The sequence below is a fragment of the Protopterus annectens genome, chromosome 5.part0 (assembly GCF_019279795.1).
Source record: "Protopterus annectens isolate FY-2018-M chromosome 5.part0, PAN1.0, whole genome shotgun sequence".
Taxonomy (NCBI): Eukaryota; Metazoa; Chordata; order Ceratodontiformes; family Protopteridae; genus Protopterus; species Protopterus annectens.
The window spans coordinates 1900152873-1900172567 of NC_056735.1; the positions used below are offsets into that span (position 1 = coordinate 1900152873).

Below are 19695 nucleotides of genomic sequence, written 5' to 3' on the forward strand. Positions count from 1 at the left end.
TGCATTTCTATAGCTTTGCTCCTCAAATATTGTGATAGAGCTTGCTCTTGAATCATTCTTCCTTTGGTTTTGAAAGATCAGGTGACTGTAGATTCTATTCCCACTTTAGATGGTTGGACTTATTTTCTGTTGCTGACACTACAGTGCAGCATTAGGGGGTGCTGCATTCCTCAATGAGTCATTAATTAGATGAGATTTTAAACTGATTCCCCACCTGTCTGAGTGGGTAGTAGCTCAGGTGGATGTTAAAGATCCCATGGCACTTTCTGAAAAGACTAGACGATTTCCCAGTGCCCTGGCCAAATTTCCCTTCCTCAGTATAAATACAACTGTGGGTCTTCCCTGAAAAGTGGCTGCTAGCTTAGTGAGACTAATATGGTCAACAAAAAGATAAATACATAAGTAAATATACTGATCCCTCTGGGATAATACACATGGCTAATTTATATTAGCCATCCCCACAGACTGCTGTATGGACATGTGGTGATATTGAGCAAGACCAATACAGAATTACTTGTTGGAGCCTTTGTACCACTCAATGCTATAGTTAATTATTGAGGATAGTAATACAGCAGACTTTGAATCTGTCACATAATGTACTGCGTAATCTTAATTGAAACAATATTTTGTAATGCATTATGTATTTTAAAATACTCCCATAGTTCTAATTCCTTTCAAACCACTGTACATATGTGCTCCCCCATGTGCCTACATGGGCTAAAGTCACTGACTTAGGCAACCATGACAGTATCCCCCCACACTGACTGATGAGCTTCTGCTCTCCAGCAGGGCTCTGACAGTGGAACTGTGGTGTAAGTTTGGCAAGAAGCATCATCCCACCCCCCTAGGTAGGCATGGCCATCCTTCCTTACCTGTGCTGTGCCTAACTTTCTGGTTGAACTCAGTCAGGGATTTTACCCTTTCATGCCACCCGTGTAGGCCAGGGATGGCAATATCTTAGATATCATACTGATAATCCTAGGGTCTTTCTGTTTCTTGACTTTTATTATTTATTTATTTAGTTATTCATTCATTGGCATTTGAGTACGAGGAAAGTCTGGCTAGGTAGGAGCCCATTTTCAGTAGAGGCCTGGGGAGAAAACCTCCAAAGTATTATAAAACATTTTAAAAACAATAATTTTAGTCTTTAAAAATAATACAAAAAACAACTACAGTTTAAATAATTATACCAAACAGGCATAATATGAAAACACTGCTTAAGAATAGATGCAAGCTATATGACAATGATGTAACAGTTACAGAAATTTTAGCCAGTTTATAGAAAAATCAAAGATAAGTTAGTATAATACAAAAAGAAAAATCTGTGGTATCCCTCAAAGTCTCAGAAAACCTAGTATGTAACCTATACTGGGTCAAAAACAAATCAAAAAGAATCTTTGCAGTGTGGAGGGTGTGAAGTTCACTCCTTGAACTATTTTATATTTTACTATTCTATTGTATTTTTTCTATTTTATTATTTTCTATTTTATTTTATTTTTTTCTGTTCTATTTTATTTTATTATTTTTTGTAGTACATATTTTACAGTTCGATTTTTATTAATGAACTAGGTGCATAACATAATTCAAGGAGTGAACTTCACACCTTCCACACTGCTAAGTTTCTTCTTGGTTAGTATAATACAAAAAGGAGCTGTAATATGAAGTGAGAGAAAAGCAGGCGTATGGTATATTTAGAGAGAGACAGGGGACAGAAACTGATAAAAGTAATGATGCAAGCGAAGGAAGGAGAGTAAGGAGACACAAGGTATGAATAAGTATTTGTTCACCTATAGGGATATAGTTTACCCTGGTGTTGAACAAGAACAGAGCCAGCTTTTGGCTAGGAAGTCTTTCAGAATGGTTTTGAAGGATGGGAGGGAGGGTATTGACCTGATGGATAGAGATAAGGAGTTCCAGGCCTTAGCAACATAATACAAGCACAGACAATGCCCAGCAGATTTGACAAGTTTGCGGACAGAGTGTTTTTGGTCACTGGATCATAATGACTGCCTGGGAACATAGTTGTGTAGAATGCTATTTATTGCTGGACAAGCAGATAGATTCTGGATAATTTTATAGGTGGTAAGAAGCTGTGTATATGTTAGTTGATATGGCAGTTCTAACCAAATTATTCTTTTCATGCTATAGTGGTGGATTCTGAAAGGGATATTTGCTGCAAATTTAGCAACTTTGTTACAGCTTTGTTCAAGTTTTGACTTTTGTGATGCCTAAAGGTTAGTAAGGATGGCAGCGCCATAAATAATCGGGGGTTGAGTGGGGATAAGTATTGCCAAGTGTAGGTTTAGTTGCATCGGTTAGAAAGTTTTGGGGTCTATAAAGCATTCCTAGTTTTTTCACGAGTTTATCTTATGCAATTTTGTATATGCAGGTTGAATTTAAGATTATCATTCACTATCATCCCTAATAATTTGCTATGAGAAGTGACTTCAGTGGTTGTATTATCAACGGAGAGGACTTTTAACTTTTTTTTTCAAGGGAGAGGGATTTGGGGAAAAAGAGAAGTAGTTTTTTTTTATCTTTTTCTTCTTTTTTTAGGGGTGAGCATGAGTTGTGAGTCACAAAGCTATGCTTCAGTTGCTGTTAAATCTTTCTGAGGTGAGCCATGTTGTCATTGTGCAAATGAGGGTAGAGTCACCTGCTTACTGTATTACGGAAGCCTGTTGTGTGGATGTGTGGAGGGTGTTGGTGAGAATGTTGTGGTATACCAGTGGTGACAGGGATGTATGGAGAGAGGCTGGAGTACCATTTTACTGACTTATACCCCACCTTATACTGATTATACCATCTGTAATTAATCCAGAATATGATACCATCAACTTTATACTAACAGTAAAATCAAACTTGATTACAAATAATATATTATTACTAGACATGATGTAATGATGTAATAAATTACACAGACTATCCCGAATGACCAAAATATATCTGCTCAGGATACTGTCTTTGAATTCTGTTATATTACTAACTCCTACATTTCAGCCCACATACTGGTAATACACAAATAGGCAAGTAAATTCAACAAAATAAACCCTATGATGGAATGACAAAATTCAATACACTATATTACAGACAAAAAGAGACACTGCTTCGGTTTGAAAAATTGCACTACTATAAAATCAAGTCCAGATTAAAAGAAGTACAGAATCAGCATTCTTTGGTGATTAAATATTTCAGCTCCAACAATAAATTCAGTTTAGTCTCAAAGGCTGTCTTTAACTGCATCAGAAAACTGAAACTGAAAAAAATTAATACAACAGGTTACAAATAAGCAATATATCACCAGCAACAGGATGTAGTAAATATGTTAGCAGGCCATTTTATGCAAACTTCACAATAAGCAAAAGAATACATCAAGATTCCTACACAGGCAACAGGAGACATTTACATAATTGAAAACATAATAAAACTTGTTACGACTAAAACTAAAAACTCAGGTTCAGTGAATCAAACAACATACAAGGTGGTCTTATACACAGACTCATGGTAAACCTTACTAACTTCCGATTGATCATGATTAATGACATGTTGCCATATGGACAAGTCCCTAATCTATGGCAACAAGCTATAGTAGCACCAATTGAAAAAAAGGGGGTGGGGGTGGGATTTCATCAAACCCAATTTTAAACTGATCAGACTGGGGTTCAATGTAAAAAGCATGTAGAAATTCATAAAAGTGCTTGTCAGAAAACCCACGGGGCACCTCATTCTACTGAAGCTGTATGAGTTGTCTAAGGGAAGATCTTAGCTTTTTTAATACTGAGGGAGTCTTCGAAGAAGTATCAGAACCACTCAATGAAGTGCTGACAGTGCCAATTGCTAATCTTGGCATTGCCAAGATTTATGACATTATGCCACATAAATGAATAACTGAAATATTAAAGGTGTTAAATGTCAAGCTATATGTAATTCAATGGGTAAAAGAATGATACAACAGTACACAGAACAAGTCAGGGTTTGGGAGTTACCTACTTATCCCAGCAAGGGTTATCAGTGGTATCCAACAGAACTGTGTGCTGGGGACACGTCTTTATGGACTACTCTTCTAATACAAAAGAGGGAAATACATTGTAGATTACCAAATACACTGATGACTGCAAATTAGGTAACCTACTTGCAATAATAAATTATGGCAAGTTTCTCTAAGTTGGCCTGCAAAAACACATACCCAGTACAACAGTCATGACATAATTTTTAATGTCAGTAAAAACAGCATCACAAGAATTAGCAAAAGGGATAAACAATATGATTATAAAATAAAGACAATTTAAAACAAAAGTCATTGGCTCTTTAATATCCATAGTCTGTTCACTCTAGATGTTGGGATTGACTGCAGTCAGGTGAGGCAAGTTTGACAAGTGATCTACATACCATGTACTTCAGCTGCTCCCCCTGCTCCCATCAAGCACCTGTTCCTCTGTGTTTCCTTAGATTAAGTCTGCTGTCTAATTCCTAGAGAATGGTCCAAGAGGGAGAGGTTATGAGGATGGCAGTAAGAAAGATGAGCTTCAAAAGCATGTCTGCTAAGTCTGTTTAGATAGGAAAAATATGACTATCTGGGAGGGAGATGCAGGGTGGGTTGTCAAAGTGAATGGACTAGGAAGTATAAAGATCCAGCATTATGTTTAGTACATAACTTCTGTTATCTTATATCATCCTGTCCATAAACTTTGAATTTTGTGACAGATTTCCAAGCTATCTGCTTTCCTGAGTGAAATCATGACAGGATACCCTTGAGGACAGTGGTCCTAAAGGAGGATGTAGATCGGGAAATGATGTCCAGTTTATACTCTATACAGAAGGTATTCAATGTAGTCCAAGTTACTGCTGCACAAATACCATCAACTGAAGAATTCCAGAAGAAGGGTGTAGAAGTTGTATGGATCAAGTGGAATGAGCTTTCAGTTTTACTGGTAAGGTTTTGTTTTTGGAGTGATATATGAAAGTTATACAGTCTGAAAACATCTGGACAAGGATATTTTGAAAATTTGATCTCCAGCTTAGAGGATGAGTAAGACACAAAAAGCAGTGTCCTTCCTGATAATTTTTGTTTGATGTAAACAGAAATGTAGCACCCTGTGAACGTCCAGGATGTGAAACAAATATTCCCCCTCTGTTGGAATAGGTTGGGAAAATACTGGAAAGTGAATGGTTTGGTGAAGAGAAAACTCAGAGGCAACTTTGGGTATGAAAGATGGTTTCATTCTGAGTAATACTCTTTCCTTGTGAAAAAACAGATATGGAGGCAAGGAGGACAGGGCATGTAATGCTGCAGTCTTTCTAGCAGAAATGATAGCTGCCAGAAACAGTGATTTTTTTTTCCAATTTCAGGTTAACAGAAAATGCAGATTCAGATGGGCAGGGGGTGCACCAGTGCCTCCAATATCATATTTAGGTCCCACAGTGGGATGGAGATGAGGTCTTTAATGGGGAAGATGGAGGATAAAGGTGTGTTTAAGAAAATGCTTTGCAGAACATCTGAGCTGACAGAAAAGAAGACAGAAAACCTTTATAAAAGTTTAATATGGCAGCCAACTGGACCTTAATTGTAGAGCAAGAGGATCCAGAATCAAACAGGGATAACAGGCAATGTAAAATGGACGGGAATCAGAACAGGAAAGGGATCTAATTCTTAAAGAGAAGCCCAGATAGACCACTTTTTCCATTTGCTTTTATAGGTTTTGCAAGTAAATTCTTTCTGGAAAGTTGACAGACTCTGGATAATTCTATGGGAATAGGCTGGATCACTGGTGGTCATCAGTGGAACTGGTGAAACCATGAAATGTCTGAGTGAGTTTTGCTGAATGAATGGGGACAAAAGATTCTGTTGTGGATCCAGAAGCCAGAAGTAAGGCCATAGTAAGGAAATAGCATGGGGAAACAAATTTGTTTAGGTTAGAATCGGGTTAAGAATACTGAAGCCTTGAACAGGGAGGCTTTCTAAAGGAATTTCATTATTAAGGGTAAAGTTGGAAAGGCATAGAGAAGTCTAGGTGACCTCTGACAGACCACAGTTCCTTGGGGACTATTACTGAGTGCCTAGTTTGTTGATTTTGATTGCTGAATTGGCAAACAAGGTCTGAGGAAATACACAGGATGGGTATATGAATGGAGCAGGGAAGGAGTTTGAGCACATGCTGAAAAGATCATTTGCCAAATCGGATCCACCTGACAATGGTTCATCCTAAGATTTGAAGTAGACAGAAAGGTTAATATAAGATCGATTTTAACTAATTTAAATGTTGTCCAGTGTATCTAACAAGGCCAGAAAAGCATATTCTGTAGCCCATTTAATTTTAAGAGGCATGCCTAGTCACACCAGGGAGATCACTGTAAAAGCTTATAGGTCATTAATCAAATCCTTTATTGAATGTAGTGCTGTATTTTAGAACATTTTAACATGCTACATGAAAACACTTGAAGAGATACAACAATTCCTTATTAGAAAAATCATAGTGTTGTAAAATGAACTATTCAGAAAGGCTGCAGGAAATGTCTTTATATTTTGTGCCTTATAGTTTATTAAAAACTAACCCATGTCTGGTCTGTAAGGCAATGTTTGAGATGGTTCTATATGAAAAGTCTATTTCTGGGATGCCCCACTTGGGAGCTAATATTAGATTGGGGGGCATAATACTAAAATTAAATATCAATTATATAAACAAAATGATAGATATGTTATACAACACCTTGCAAGATTATGGCATAAACTTCACCTTACAATTAAATGATTGCCAAGGGTTCAGTCTATGATGGAGACAGATCCCCAGTGAAGGGAGTATGTCATAATCGTGGAACAGCTCACCAGTAAAAGTACAGTATCTGAGAGCGGGTCAGAACTAAATGACATTGTATGTAGTGATGCACAAGATATCACTAGCTAAACCCAGTTAAGGCATACCAAAAAAATATCCTCCTTAGTGAGAAGGACCAACATAAGCGATACTGTAGGCTCCTCTACTCCAGTTCTCTTGCCCAACCAATGCTACAGTCTCAACCCCAGGGGATAATACCACAGATACTGAAGGTGTGATTGGTGCAGCTGGGCAGATGATGGTCAGCTGGGCACATGCAAAGGTAGGGGCAGGGGGAGTGAAGTTGCTAAGGGTAAAAACATTCCTTCAAAACTTATCTTTATATATATATATATATATATATATATATGTGTATGTATATATATATATATATATATATATATATATATATATACATATATATATATGTGTGTGTGTGTATATATATATATATATATATATATATATATATATATATATATATATATATATATATTTATATGTGTGTATATATATATATAGATATATATATATATATATATATATATATGGGTTCATTTTACAATTTTGAAATACTGAAATCCCGAATTTCAGTATTTCGAACTTATAAAGTCGAATTTTGAAAATCGCAAAAGTGCGTAATCGTGAATCCGAATATCTCAAATTCGCAGTTATGGCTTTACAGTGCATTGCGTGTGGTGTTGTGACTGGATGGTGTGTCATGTTGTGTATGGATTTAGGTATAATGTAAGGCAAGTAAGTGTTTTGTTAGGGTTTTGTGTGGGGCTTTGAGTGTGTGTGAATGTGTTTGTTAGTTGTACGTGTGGATTAGGGTAGGCAGGTGAAAGTATGGGTGTGTAAGTGTTGGATGTGTTGGTGTTTGTATATGTGTGATGTTTGTGTGTGTGAGAGGATGTAGAATGTGTGAGGGTGGGTTTCCCTTCTGTGTGTGTTTGTGCGAACTTGGCGTTGGTATATATAAGTAGGGGTGGGGTGCAGCCCTACATGTGGGAGGGGGGGGCTTGTATGTAGTGTAGGTTTATTTGTTTGTGTTTTTGTGTTTGTGTTTTGTTTATTGTGGTTTGGGTTGGATGATGTATGTGTTGTGTGCTGTATGGTGTGTTTCTATTCGTGATTTTGTGTTTTGTGATTGTGTAGTTTCGGGATTTAGACCGTTCGACTTTATGGTTTCGAAATACTGAAATTCGGGATTTCAGTATTTTGAAATTATAAAGTGAATCCATATATATATATATATATATATATATATATTTATATATGTGTATATGTATATATATATATATATATATATATATATATATATATATATAAAGTAGAAGACATTGCAATGGGATTATAGCAGACAAGTAGCTGCAAGCTTGAAAGATGAACCTATGATGTGATTATTCATATCAGGTTTTTATAACCTGAGTGTTCCAGTGCATAGCTACACTCTTCTCTCATGCTATAGTGATAAACCTTAAAAGCAGCAAAATATTTTCTCTAGTGTAGTCTGCCTTACTTGCCATAGTGTTTATTAAAGACATGCTAGTGTACATTTAAGAACCAGTATGATGAAATACTTTTAGTTTTTCCAGGGATGTGTGCATACCTTCCATGATACTTGATATATAAAGGTTTGCAAATATTTTTTGTGTAGACGTTTCCCAGGGTGTCTCTGGTTGGGTCCAACGTGTGCCTCTGCAGGACTTTCTTATACTTTTCTTTGAACTTTAACTGGTACCTCTAACTGAGAAAATATACATCAGGCTTTTTATATCCTGAATGCTTCACATCATAGCTCTGCTTTCACTTATGCTGTAGTGATAAATCTATACTAGGATGAAACATGTGTGACTAGTGAAGACTGTCTTATCAGCCTTAGTGCATTCCAAAAACAAAACCCTGAACACTTTTTTTCTTTTTAGGAAAAAATCTGCACATATCCTATGATGTCTTGATAAAAGCTTTGTTTTACTAAGGGACTCTCTGGTAGGGTCCTCTATGCATCTGCTGTAGGACTTATTTGCTCTTTAATTCTTAATACAAATGATTATTAATTCAGCCATCTTGAGACTAATACCAATGGTAAACATCTTTAATGATATATAGGCTAGTGAGGCTACTTGCTAAATAATAAGAAAATGATGCAGTGACTACACAGTTATTTAACATGGAGTGAGCAGCACTACAGGTAAAAACTTGCATGAGCGACTATAAAATAAAATGCAATACAGAGTATTCTAACAGCTTCAGGGAAACATGTCTGTCGTACTTTAAGTCTGACAACTTTTATTATTTATAAAGCAAAAACATATTCCAGCTTTGATTTGACAGTCGTATCACTAGAATGTCAACCTTCTCAATTTTAAACTTAAATGCAGCAAAACATTAGTATAAGCAGGAAGTAACTTTTGTAATAAACACATTATGGCGCAATGCTTGTACAATTCTCAGTGGTGAAACTGTTTTTAGTTGATATCTGTATTGTAATTATTTATGTATATACATTTGTTTACTACCTATGCTTACCTTTGTATTACTTGCCCGTCTCGTGTAAAGCTTTTCACTCCAAGATACCCCTTGCAAAAGGAATTTTAAGTCAAGCAGAATTTATTACTGAGAACAAAATAAAATAAAAGCAAATAAATAAGTGATGTCATGGAAGTTGCACTAGGGCCAATTTAGAATAATAGCACTTTTTCGGGTCTATATTAGAACGAAAACCCTAAACCGTGAACGCTCACATGAGCAAAAATGCCGGTGATCGAAATTGCTATTGTGGGGGGCTGCAACCTCCACACCCCCCGCTAACTATATATTCTAACTCCAAGGTTGCACTACAGTGAGGAAAGAGCAAATATCCCACTCCTCACTGTAACATGACCCTGCAATCCCACCTTCGATTCCTTGCATTTTCGCTCATGTAAGCATTCGCGGTTTAGGGTTTTCGTTCTTCTAATATAGACTCCAGTTTTTCCTGACTGTCTCATGGACACAAGTCTGTGAAAATTTCATTACAGTTGGGGAAAAAGCAGTAATTATCTCTTTAAGCAGGATTGGTTACAGGATGGGTGATTCAGTTTTTCATGGTTAACTGTTACCCATACTGATGTCGACACAAGCAAAGATTCTGCACTGTTACAGTAACAACAGCCACTAATACTAAATATTCAGCCTGTTTGCCACTGTGCAATGATAAGCTCTCTTCTGAAACTAGGAAAACCTACGAGATAAAGCATTAACTACCTATGTGTCTCTCTTTGTTGATCAGACACAACTACTTCAGTGGTAAGCCAGTCATGTAGACTGTTGTTGTGTCTTTCGGCTTTTCCTGGTTAGGGGTTGCCACAGCGGACCTCCGGTCCGCTAATGATTGGTAGTTGATTTTTACGTGCCGAGTTACCAGCCCTGATGCACAACCTTCAACGAAGGTACGCCCATTCATGCATGTCTCCACACAGAAGACGCTCTAGCTGCGAATTGAACCGGACAGCGTCTTACTGTAAAGCGACAACGCTACCACAGCACTACCACCGCGATTCTTCAGTCATGTAGACTGCATTTCTAGAATACTTCTTGAATCTTCACTATTGTTATGTATAAAATAAGTAATTAAGGGTAAGTATGGTGAAATAATAGGTGCTGGAGACTGAAGATGGGGAAAGTAGCTGGGGGGCAGCTAAGTATAGGCCAATCACTGGTTGATAAATATGGAAATGAAAATATGAAGATATACTAATAAAACTGTAATGGAATGATGGATTGGTATCTGCTAGTGTAAAATATAAAGTACCAATTATATACAGATAGATTGCAAATTTATGTTTTTTGTATATGTGGCATTCTATTACTTTTATGCCTTTACAGAAAAGGTCAACATCTTCACTTTCTTGCAGATATCCCTATGAGATGTAGAGTTCAGTAAGCTTGGGAAAGAGGTTAGACAACTGGTACTTGTAAACACTGTATAAGAATAAATGCAACACCTCCCTAACTGAAGATACCCAATTGCTACAATGCAGGAACCATATAAATCTGTACTGCAATAAAGCCCTTTTGGATACAAAACTTGTCCTGTGCCATCTGAAAAAAGAGTGACGAAAGGTTGCCCATTGGGATATAACTTCTGCACAAGTCCACGAAGACCCTGTAAATAAAATAAAGCCATTTACTTTGTACAGCAATTAGAAAACACATTCAAAGATAATTGAGTTAAACTTATTTAGAAGTCACAACAACATTCTAAAGATTGGTCGGCTGGCAAGAAAGCACAGTTATGGGTAAGTATACTTACCACAACAGTAAATATTTCAAAATAAGTCACTGTAATAGTAAATCTTGACATTTAGATTATCTCCCAGTCTTGCTTCATCCTGGCCAGATTTTTTTATTAACAGTCAATTTGCTCTTATGAAGACTTGTGTAAGTCTTGATCAAGTGTCCCTCTGTTCCTTCCTTGGTGCATAGAGCACATGCATATAGATGGTGTCACCAAGACTTTTTCATTTTTTTTTTGAGCCCCAATGGTCTTCAGAGGGACTACCAGAGTGGTAATTCACTGATATTGCCACAAATACAAAAACCAGCAAGCAGATCCAACAGGAAATCCGATGGTGGAAAAGCAAACATCCGACTCCACGGCAATGTAACACAAAAATGTTTAATAAATCCACATCGAATGCAAACAGTTACTGTTTGCATTCGATGTGGATTTATTAAACATTTTTGTGTTACATTGCCGTGGAGTCGGATGTTTGCTTTTCCACCATCAGATTTCCTGTTGGATCTGCTTGCTGGTTTTTGTATTTGTGGTCTTTTGGCTTGTTTTTTAATTCACTGATATTGCAATAACCAAATATTATTAAATAAAATGAAAAATAATTGCAAATAGTTTGATAGCACATTTTAATATATAAACACCCAACTCGGGTAAAGGGGGGTGGTATTTTTTGTGTTATAGTGATCTCCTCTCAAAAAGTGACTTTTATGGTAAGCATATTTATCCATACAAAGCTCACTGTAACAATAAATAATGATAACAGTTGGTAGAAATGCAGGCAGGTACCATATTTACTTGTGAGGTAGGAATATGAATATTCTCTCCAAGGATATGCTAAACAGTCTTCTATTGCCATGTGAGTTTATGAGCAGTTTCTTTATGTAAAGGAAATGTTTTCTTCACTAATGTATAAGCTCAAAGGTAAATTGGTAAAACATACACAAGCATCTACCTGCTTGGATAAATGACAAAATACATAACAGTTAAGTAGTGCATGGAGAGTAGTGATTACGCTCCAATATTCGGAAAAAGGCAAACCAGTTAAGTGCCAGTGTGGTGCATGACACAACAACTGTTAAGCACTCCATGCTTAAGATGTTAAGGTCATGTGTATGGGTAGGCAGTAACATTTGCTTGTACTGATCAGGAATGACAGTGGCAGAACAAAATATTTGTTTCTGCCTGCTCTTCAAAGTAATAAGGTGTCTCTTCCTCTAATAAACATAGAAACTAAATGGAATAACAGGATGCTTGTTAGCCTGCATTTTCTAAAGGATACCAACTCTAAAACTCTAATGTATGTCATTATTTAGTGACTACAATCCTCAGTGGTTTGTCCAACAACCACAGATTTTATGAGGAGCAGATCAAAAATTTGAAGCAATAACCTGATCATTTTGTGAAAATCTGGACAGTTACGAGGTATGAAAGGTGAGTGTAAATGTAAAGCACTGCATTACACTGCTTTCTGATAGTGAATCCTAAGTACTTTATGGCTTTTTAAAGCTGGCAAAATACTTAGCATTTTTATTCTATGTTACTGTATTGTACATGGAGCACATAAAGCTCCATGCACTAGAAAGAATTATGATTTTGTCACCGATCATAACCTTGCTCACCAAGCATCTCCAACAGAGCAGTCTGCAGTGAATCTTTAAAGTCTGCCAACTCATTACACTTCCAGAAAATATGTTTCCAGTTACCTCTTTCTTTCCCATCACACCTTCAACATTTGCTGTCTACCTGAGGAAAAATTCTTTGGAGTCTACTTGGGGGGGGGGGGGTATAAAAATCCCTATGTAAACACTTCCAAGCAAAGATTCTAAATCTTCTAGACTTTGTTGCATATTTGGGAGACCTACATATATCCCCCATTGTTTCTTTGTAAATTGCTTATCTAATCTATCTTCCCAATCCTTTCTAACCTCCTCTGATTGATTCTTATAGTTATCATGCAGTATTTAATATGCTCTACTGATTATTCCTTTCTTAACGGCGACTTCTGTTCTAGATTCTACTAAAAACTCTACCAGTGCTGGTCTTTCATTTAACACCCCCCCTATTTCTTTCACTTTGTCTATACTCTGATATCAGTCCTTGATAGGGAATGCAATCCCTCATCTGCAGTCCAAATAGGTTCCTGGAGTCTTCCCATTCTATTATCTTTCCCTCTCTAGTTATTTGCTCCCAATACCTTGGTTCCTTTGCCACTTTTCTCCAATAAATTCCAAACCCCTCTTGCCTGTTGTCTGTATGCCTAATTGCAGTCATCCCTATCGGCAGAATCTCCTTTCTCCATTCCCGTGTTAGCTTAGTTCTTAGAATACTGTCTGCTACTTTATGAATATAATATTCTGTATGATTATTGTTATTCTCCTTAAAGGTCTGCATCCAAAATCCCAGTCTTCCCTTGTTTCTTGAGATTCTCCCCTGTTTTATCATCATCTTCTTTCCACTTTGAATTACAGTTTTCTGCTTGTGCTATGTATAACAGCCTTAACTGTGTTGCTCTAAAATACTCCTTCAAATCATGTAATCCCAATCTGCCTTGTTCTATTGAAAGAAGAAGCTTATCCCACTTGACTTTTGCCGTCTTCCCCTCCAAGATAAAATCCTTCAGCTCTTTATTAATTGCTTATCCGCAACTTCTCCTCTGGTTGATAAAAATATTCCTGACCTGTATACAAGACAAAAGGGACTAAAATAATTTAACTGCTTGTATCTTACTATCCATATCCATATAAAAGAGCTTCCATCTTCTCAGTTTTTCCATTATAGTTTTAGTCTCTTCCCACATATCCTTAGATGCCGCACTGGAATAATTTTTAATCCAGACTTCTAAATACTTCATTTTATCATGTCTCCATTTGTATGGATATTGCTGAACCAATTCATATGTGGGTACATAATTTACTTCTATTGTCTTTGTTTTAGCTTCATTAATTTTGTATCCTGAAAAGGTTTGAAACTGTCTTAATATGTTCCACATCACTGTAACGTCCCTTTCTGTTTTTGTTAGGTATAAAATAATATCATATGCAAACAGAGCCAGGTTTTCTTGACTACCATATCCTTGAATTTCTGAGTTCCTTATTTTCTTTGCCAGTGGTTCTAAATATAATGCAAATAAAAAAAGGGAGCGAGGACAACCCTGCCTGGTTATTCTGCTCAAGCACAAATTATCAGAGAGGACCCCACCTACTTAATTTTCTCCTCTGATCCCTCATATGTCTTCCTAATCAGACATATAATTTTATCAGGTAATGCAAATGCTTCCATTGCTCTACTCATAAAGTACCAGCTTGCAATGTCAAATGCTTTCTCTAAATCAAGACCCACTAACAACAGTGGTATTTTCTTACATTCCACTTCCCTCTTGATCATCAGTGTTCTGTTAATGTTGTCAAATGTTTGCCTCCCATCCACAAAACTACACTGATCCATATCTATCAATTTTGGCATCACTTTTGCCATTCTTTTAGCCACTATAGACATAAACACTTTATAATCATGGTTTAGTATTGAAATGGGCCTGTATGAAGCTGGATCTGATGGATATTTACCCTAATTAGGTATTACAGCTATCACCGCTTTCTTACAGGATGTTGGTACTTCTCCTTCTCTTAAAATACTGTTAAATGAAACCTTTCAGATCTTTATCAGTCTAGTCCCTATTAGCTTCCAAACTTCCACAAGAATGCCATCTATACCTTGTTATACATCACCATTTTTATCTCATATCCTCCTATCCTGTTAGTAACTGAGCCTCCTACACCTCTAACTTCGGCATATTAAATTCTTCCATAAACATTTCCATTTGTACCTTTTCTTGATTTACATATTTCTCTGCTTTATAGAGACTTTCATAGAATTTTCAAAATATTTCTAATACTTCTAAGGATCCCTTGTTATCTTCCTTGTTATAGTCTCCCTAAACTTGGTGACAGCCCTTTCTACTTTTTGTTGCCTGAGTTGTGCTAAAAGTTTTTGTACTCTAGAGTTATTATCAAAAAGTATCTGCTTAACAGCAATCTCCTAAACTCATGTATATTATCGAGGTAATCCTTTATTTTCTGTTCAGAATTCTGCAGTTGCTCCTCTTCTTGTTTTGTGAAATTCCCCCTATTTTGCAATACTTTAACATTTGTCAATCCCTCTAGATAATTCTTATTTCTTAACCATATATCCTCTTCTTTTGTTTACACCCTATTTTTAAACTCCACTTTAATTTTATCCCACTCCCTAGTTATATTTTCAGAAGAAATTTCCATCTTCTCTAATAGCTCCTGAATAATTTCCACCACCCATTCATTAAATTCCTCTCTTTTAAACAGGTAGGTGGGAAAGCACCAGTGTCTCATTTTTATTTCATTATCCTGTGTTTTTATTTTAGTATACTGCTGGTGCATGATCTGAAATAGTTATTAGGTGCATATCAAGACCTTCGATTAATGCACATGTTCCCATAAAATGTAAACTCCATCTAGCCTAGCCCAGTTTTTTATCTTGGGGAATATTGTGTAAATTCACTCTGAACTCCTAGTGCTGAATTCATATCTTCCATACCAAATATTTTCATAAATGTCTTCAAAAAATCTATTCTCCTTTGTTATATTTCCCATTTGCCCCCCCCCCCCCAGCACATCTTCACTGTTGCAAATCAAATTCCAGTCCCCACCTATAAGTAACATTCCTTGCTGAAAGCTGATTTCTCCCAGAATTTTCTTAAGCTCCATTATAGGAATATTCGGTGGAATATAAATACATGCCAGTGTAATTGTCCTTTCTTGCCCATGGCCCCTTATTACTACAGATCTACATTTAGTCTTTTTTATCCACTTTTCCTTTCTTTACCAACTTTACATGTTCAGTTCTTTGCAAGTGTGTCTCCTGTAGCACAGCTATTTGCACTCTACATGTTTAATATAGTTCACTATTTTTCTTTTTTCTATTTATTTGTGAGACCATTAGCATTTAAAGACATTATAGAAAGCATCATATTCTTGAGAAATTATTATTCCCACCTTTTATATATAGTAGTTTTTTTTTTGTTAAATGTCTAGGTCCAGCTTTTGTACTACATACATGTACTGTTTGGCAGGTTAATCTTTTATACAGTTGTTTCTTGTCATCTCCATTTGAGCCCATGTCACATCTTACAGAACTTTTTGTTTTATTGAAAACCCTCAGACACACACACACACACACACACACACACACACACACACACACACACACACACACACACACAATATCCCGCTAAAACCTATTAACTTAATAATAACACAAAAATATGTACATCTTCAAATATTGAAGATTTGCCCTCCTAATAGGAACAGATGTTCCAGACTGACAGCCAGACACACATACTCAACCTAACCTAAAAGAAATCCATGCTAACACTTGTGGTGCAGCCAGTGGTTTTATTAAGTGTTGTCTGGTTTTGTCTTATCTTTATAGCTCTCTCTCAGCTGGCAAAACATTTACTTGCTTTCAGAAAACATTTTCTCTAAGCCATTTCTCTTTATCAGATTGTCACCTAGAGACATGAAAACCAGAGACAAAATTGCTAAGTATGCATTTATTTACTAGAAAAAAAAGACTTATAGTATTCAATATTCTTTTTCATTTAACTGCTTTCTCCCAAAACTTAATAGAGTAAGCTAAAGGCTTTAATCCACTCATTCCCCTATGCAAGAATGAGAAAAATCACAGTATGTTTTCTTTTGTCATGCTCTTTTAACTGGATTTTTCTTCTTTTTCTTTTTTAACATTGCAGTGCCTACATTTCTTAAAACTTAAGAAGGTGAAAAAGAGAAGGATGAAAGAAAAAAGGAGCACCTATGTACATTAGCATCCCCATTACAATTAAAAATAACTGTTACTTTATGGCATGCAAAGAAAATCATGCACCATTAAAATAGTACCATTAAGAAAAAAAGTTTTACTTACAGTTAACTTTCTCCCTCCTCTTCCTCTCTCCTAAGTATTTTTCCGAACATTAATGACATGAAGTAGGGCATATGCTTTAGAGTCCCCTACAAGTTTAACAAAGTCCAAAAAAGTCTAATATTTCTAGATTTGCTTGTTCTGTTATGTTTTACAAATATAATTATTGCTTTGCAATCTCACATTTGTCAATTTTCACGTTACTGGTTTTATTCCTATTCATCTCCATCTCCCAAATCTTGACTCTGCTTCATTTAAACCATACTCTCGATTCTTCTTGTCAACTCTTGTGTTTTTTCTTCTCTCAAGCATTTTCCGTTGCAACATTGGGAAAGGTTTCACTGGCACAGTCTCACTGTGTTCTTTATTGCTAAAAGAATAAGATGCAGAGTCTCTTTCTGTTTCACAGCTCACTTTTTGTTGGCAAACTTTTGTATTTCCTCCTTAGCATGTACTTCACAAAAATGATTTTGTCCCTCTAGTGAAAAATATTTTGAATATAGCTGGGTACAGCAGTTTGAATCCCATGCCTGCTTCTCAACACTTCCTGAATAATAGAATACATGTATTCCTTGTCTGCCTGGTGTACAATGAATAATCATTCTCCAAAAACACTCTGCTCTTGCCCACTTTTAGTACTTTGTCCTTCTACCACAATTCTGTCAGAATCAGCTTCTCCTGATGGTAAGATTACATCTTTACTATGAAAGGTCTAGGTTGCTTTCTCATAGCCAGGGTTGGAGCATACACACAGTGTACCCTTTCAATTAACAATTCTTGTTGTGGAATACCAGTCCAGTTGCTTATTTGTGCTTTCATAAAATTAATACAGTCTTTTCCTTCCAGCTTCTCTGGTACAGCACAAAATCTCAGGTTTTCCCTACATGCTCTGCCCTCTAATTCTATTACTTTTTGAAGCATCTCTTCTTGTGCAGTCTCATATTTAGCCAGCCTTTCTTCATTTTGACCTCTGAGCTTTGCAGTTTTATCACCTCATCTAAAAATCTGTTTAAAGCTTCTTCCTTTTTGTCCAGACTTTTGTTGTTTGAGTTGATATACTCAATCATTTATTTTAATCAGGCCTGTGTACAGTTGTCTTATACTTACCTGTATACTGGAAGTCATGTCTGAAGCTTGCACTGCTTTTCACTGAACAGCTACAGTAGTTTTCCCAGTCAGTGTTTTTTCCTGACCTTTTGTAGATGATTTTCCTTCAGGTCCTCTGTATTTCATTTTTCTTGGTATCCAGGCAGTGCACTTACTAGCCAGTTGCTGAGCTTTACTCAGAAATCTAGGGCCACTGGCTTTTTCTACTAAATTTCTGCTTTCACACTTTGAGAGCTAGTATAAAGCTGTTACTCCAAATGCAGCCATCTTGGAAGTCCACCTTTAGTTTATCTGGAGCAGAATTTACTATATTGGAAGGTTTATCAGGTTGACATTGCCTAAATAAGGCACTATAGGGTTGAAGATGCTTTGACCAATATCAAAAGCCTAGTGAGGACAGGTGCAGACCATCCCCTGACAAAAACAGCTCAATTTGTTCATCATGTCCTCCCAAGCTGACAAATACTGGACCACCTTAAAATGATACCCAGTAACATAAGACAATTGTTAAAGTCAATCATCTTCTGTTTATAGTGTGGTATCTTCCTTGGAGAAGGTAGAAGGCTGCTCAGTGTGAGGCTCATACCTGCCTGGGACACATAAGCCAAAAGCTTTGTCATGTCTCTCTTCACACAGTCCACTGAAGTATGTCTCAGGTCATTAACACCCACATGGACTATGGCAAAGTCATACTAGTACTTATGATTCAGTGCCCTCAGTGTGTATGTGATCTTGCAGATCCTTACCCCTGATAGGTAACTGACTGCCACTATATCCTTGCTCAGCCTGGTCAGTGGGCTATCAATGTGCAAAACAACAAAGTCTCCAATGATCAAAATATTGCATTGTGTGGTAGTTTGCCTTAAGTGCTTAGAGGATGAGACATTGTGAGATGTGGTTGTATATATCATGGGGGGTGTTGTCTTTGTAGAGTGTTTGAGAGTTTGCCGAGGACAGCGTATGGAAGTCCTTCGAGGTATGGGTGGATTGCATTTAAGAGTCTCAGTATATGAGAATGTATGTGTCTGATCCATAGTAGGTATAATGTGTGTATGTTACTGGCAACCTGTTTGGAGATTTCAGTGTCTGTACGTGACAACTTTGCCTCCAAAGACATACTGTAATTATGTCTCTCACATACTGTGTCAGTCTGCTTAAGAATAAGCTGGTTGTCAGTAATCATGGACATTTGCTACATTTCCATGATGCTGGCTACAAAGACAGTAAGAAAGTGCAAATCCATGGCAGCAGATTCTCTTTTTTGTGATCTATAAGGGGTGGTGCAAAACGGATTTGTAATTAACTAACTAAATTGCAAGCTGTTGGAGGGAGAGGAGGAGGTCTAGGATTGATAAAAAGCAACACTCTTGGAGTAATGCTTCTCAGAGGACAAATATCTGCTTTACGCTCAACTAGATACTTGTGAAAATAGCAGAAGTTGCTTTATATGAAAGACTACAACTCTAGGTGCCTATATTTATACAGGGCATTACAAACCACTGCTGCACAGTTCAGAACAGGTTATAGGAGATGATCTAGAGGGGA

The 19695-nt window shown here is 36.7% G+C and overlaps 1 protein-coding gene across 1 annotated transcript in view; it reads right to left on the minus strand.

The window, feature by feature from the left end:
* ERICH6B (glutamate rich 6B) overlaps positions 1-19695 on the minus strand; it is a 701186-nt gene that overhangs the window by 202344 nt on the left and 479147 nt on the right. Inside the window, exon 7 of the mRNA XM_044072050.1 lies at positions 10880-10962. Coding sequence (XP_043927985.1) covers positions 10880-10962 — 83 coding nt within the window. The remainder of the gene's footprint in view (positions 1-10879; positions 10963-19695) is intronic.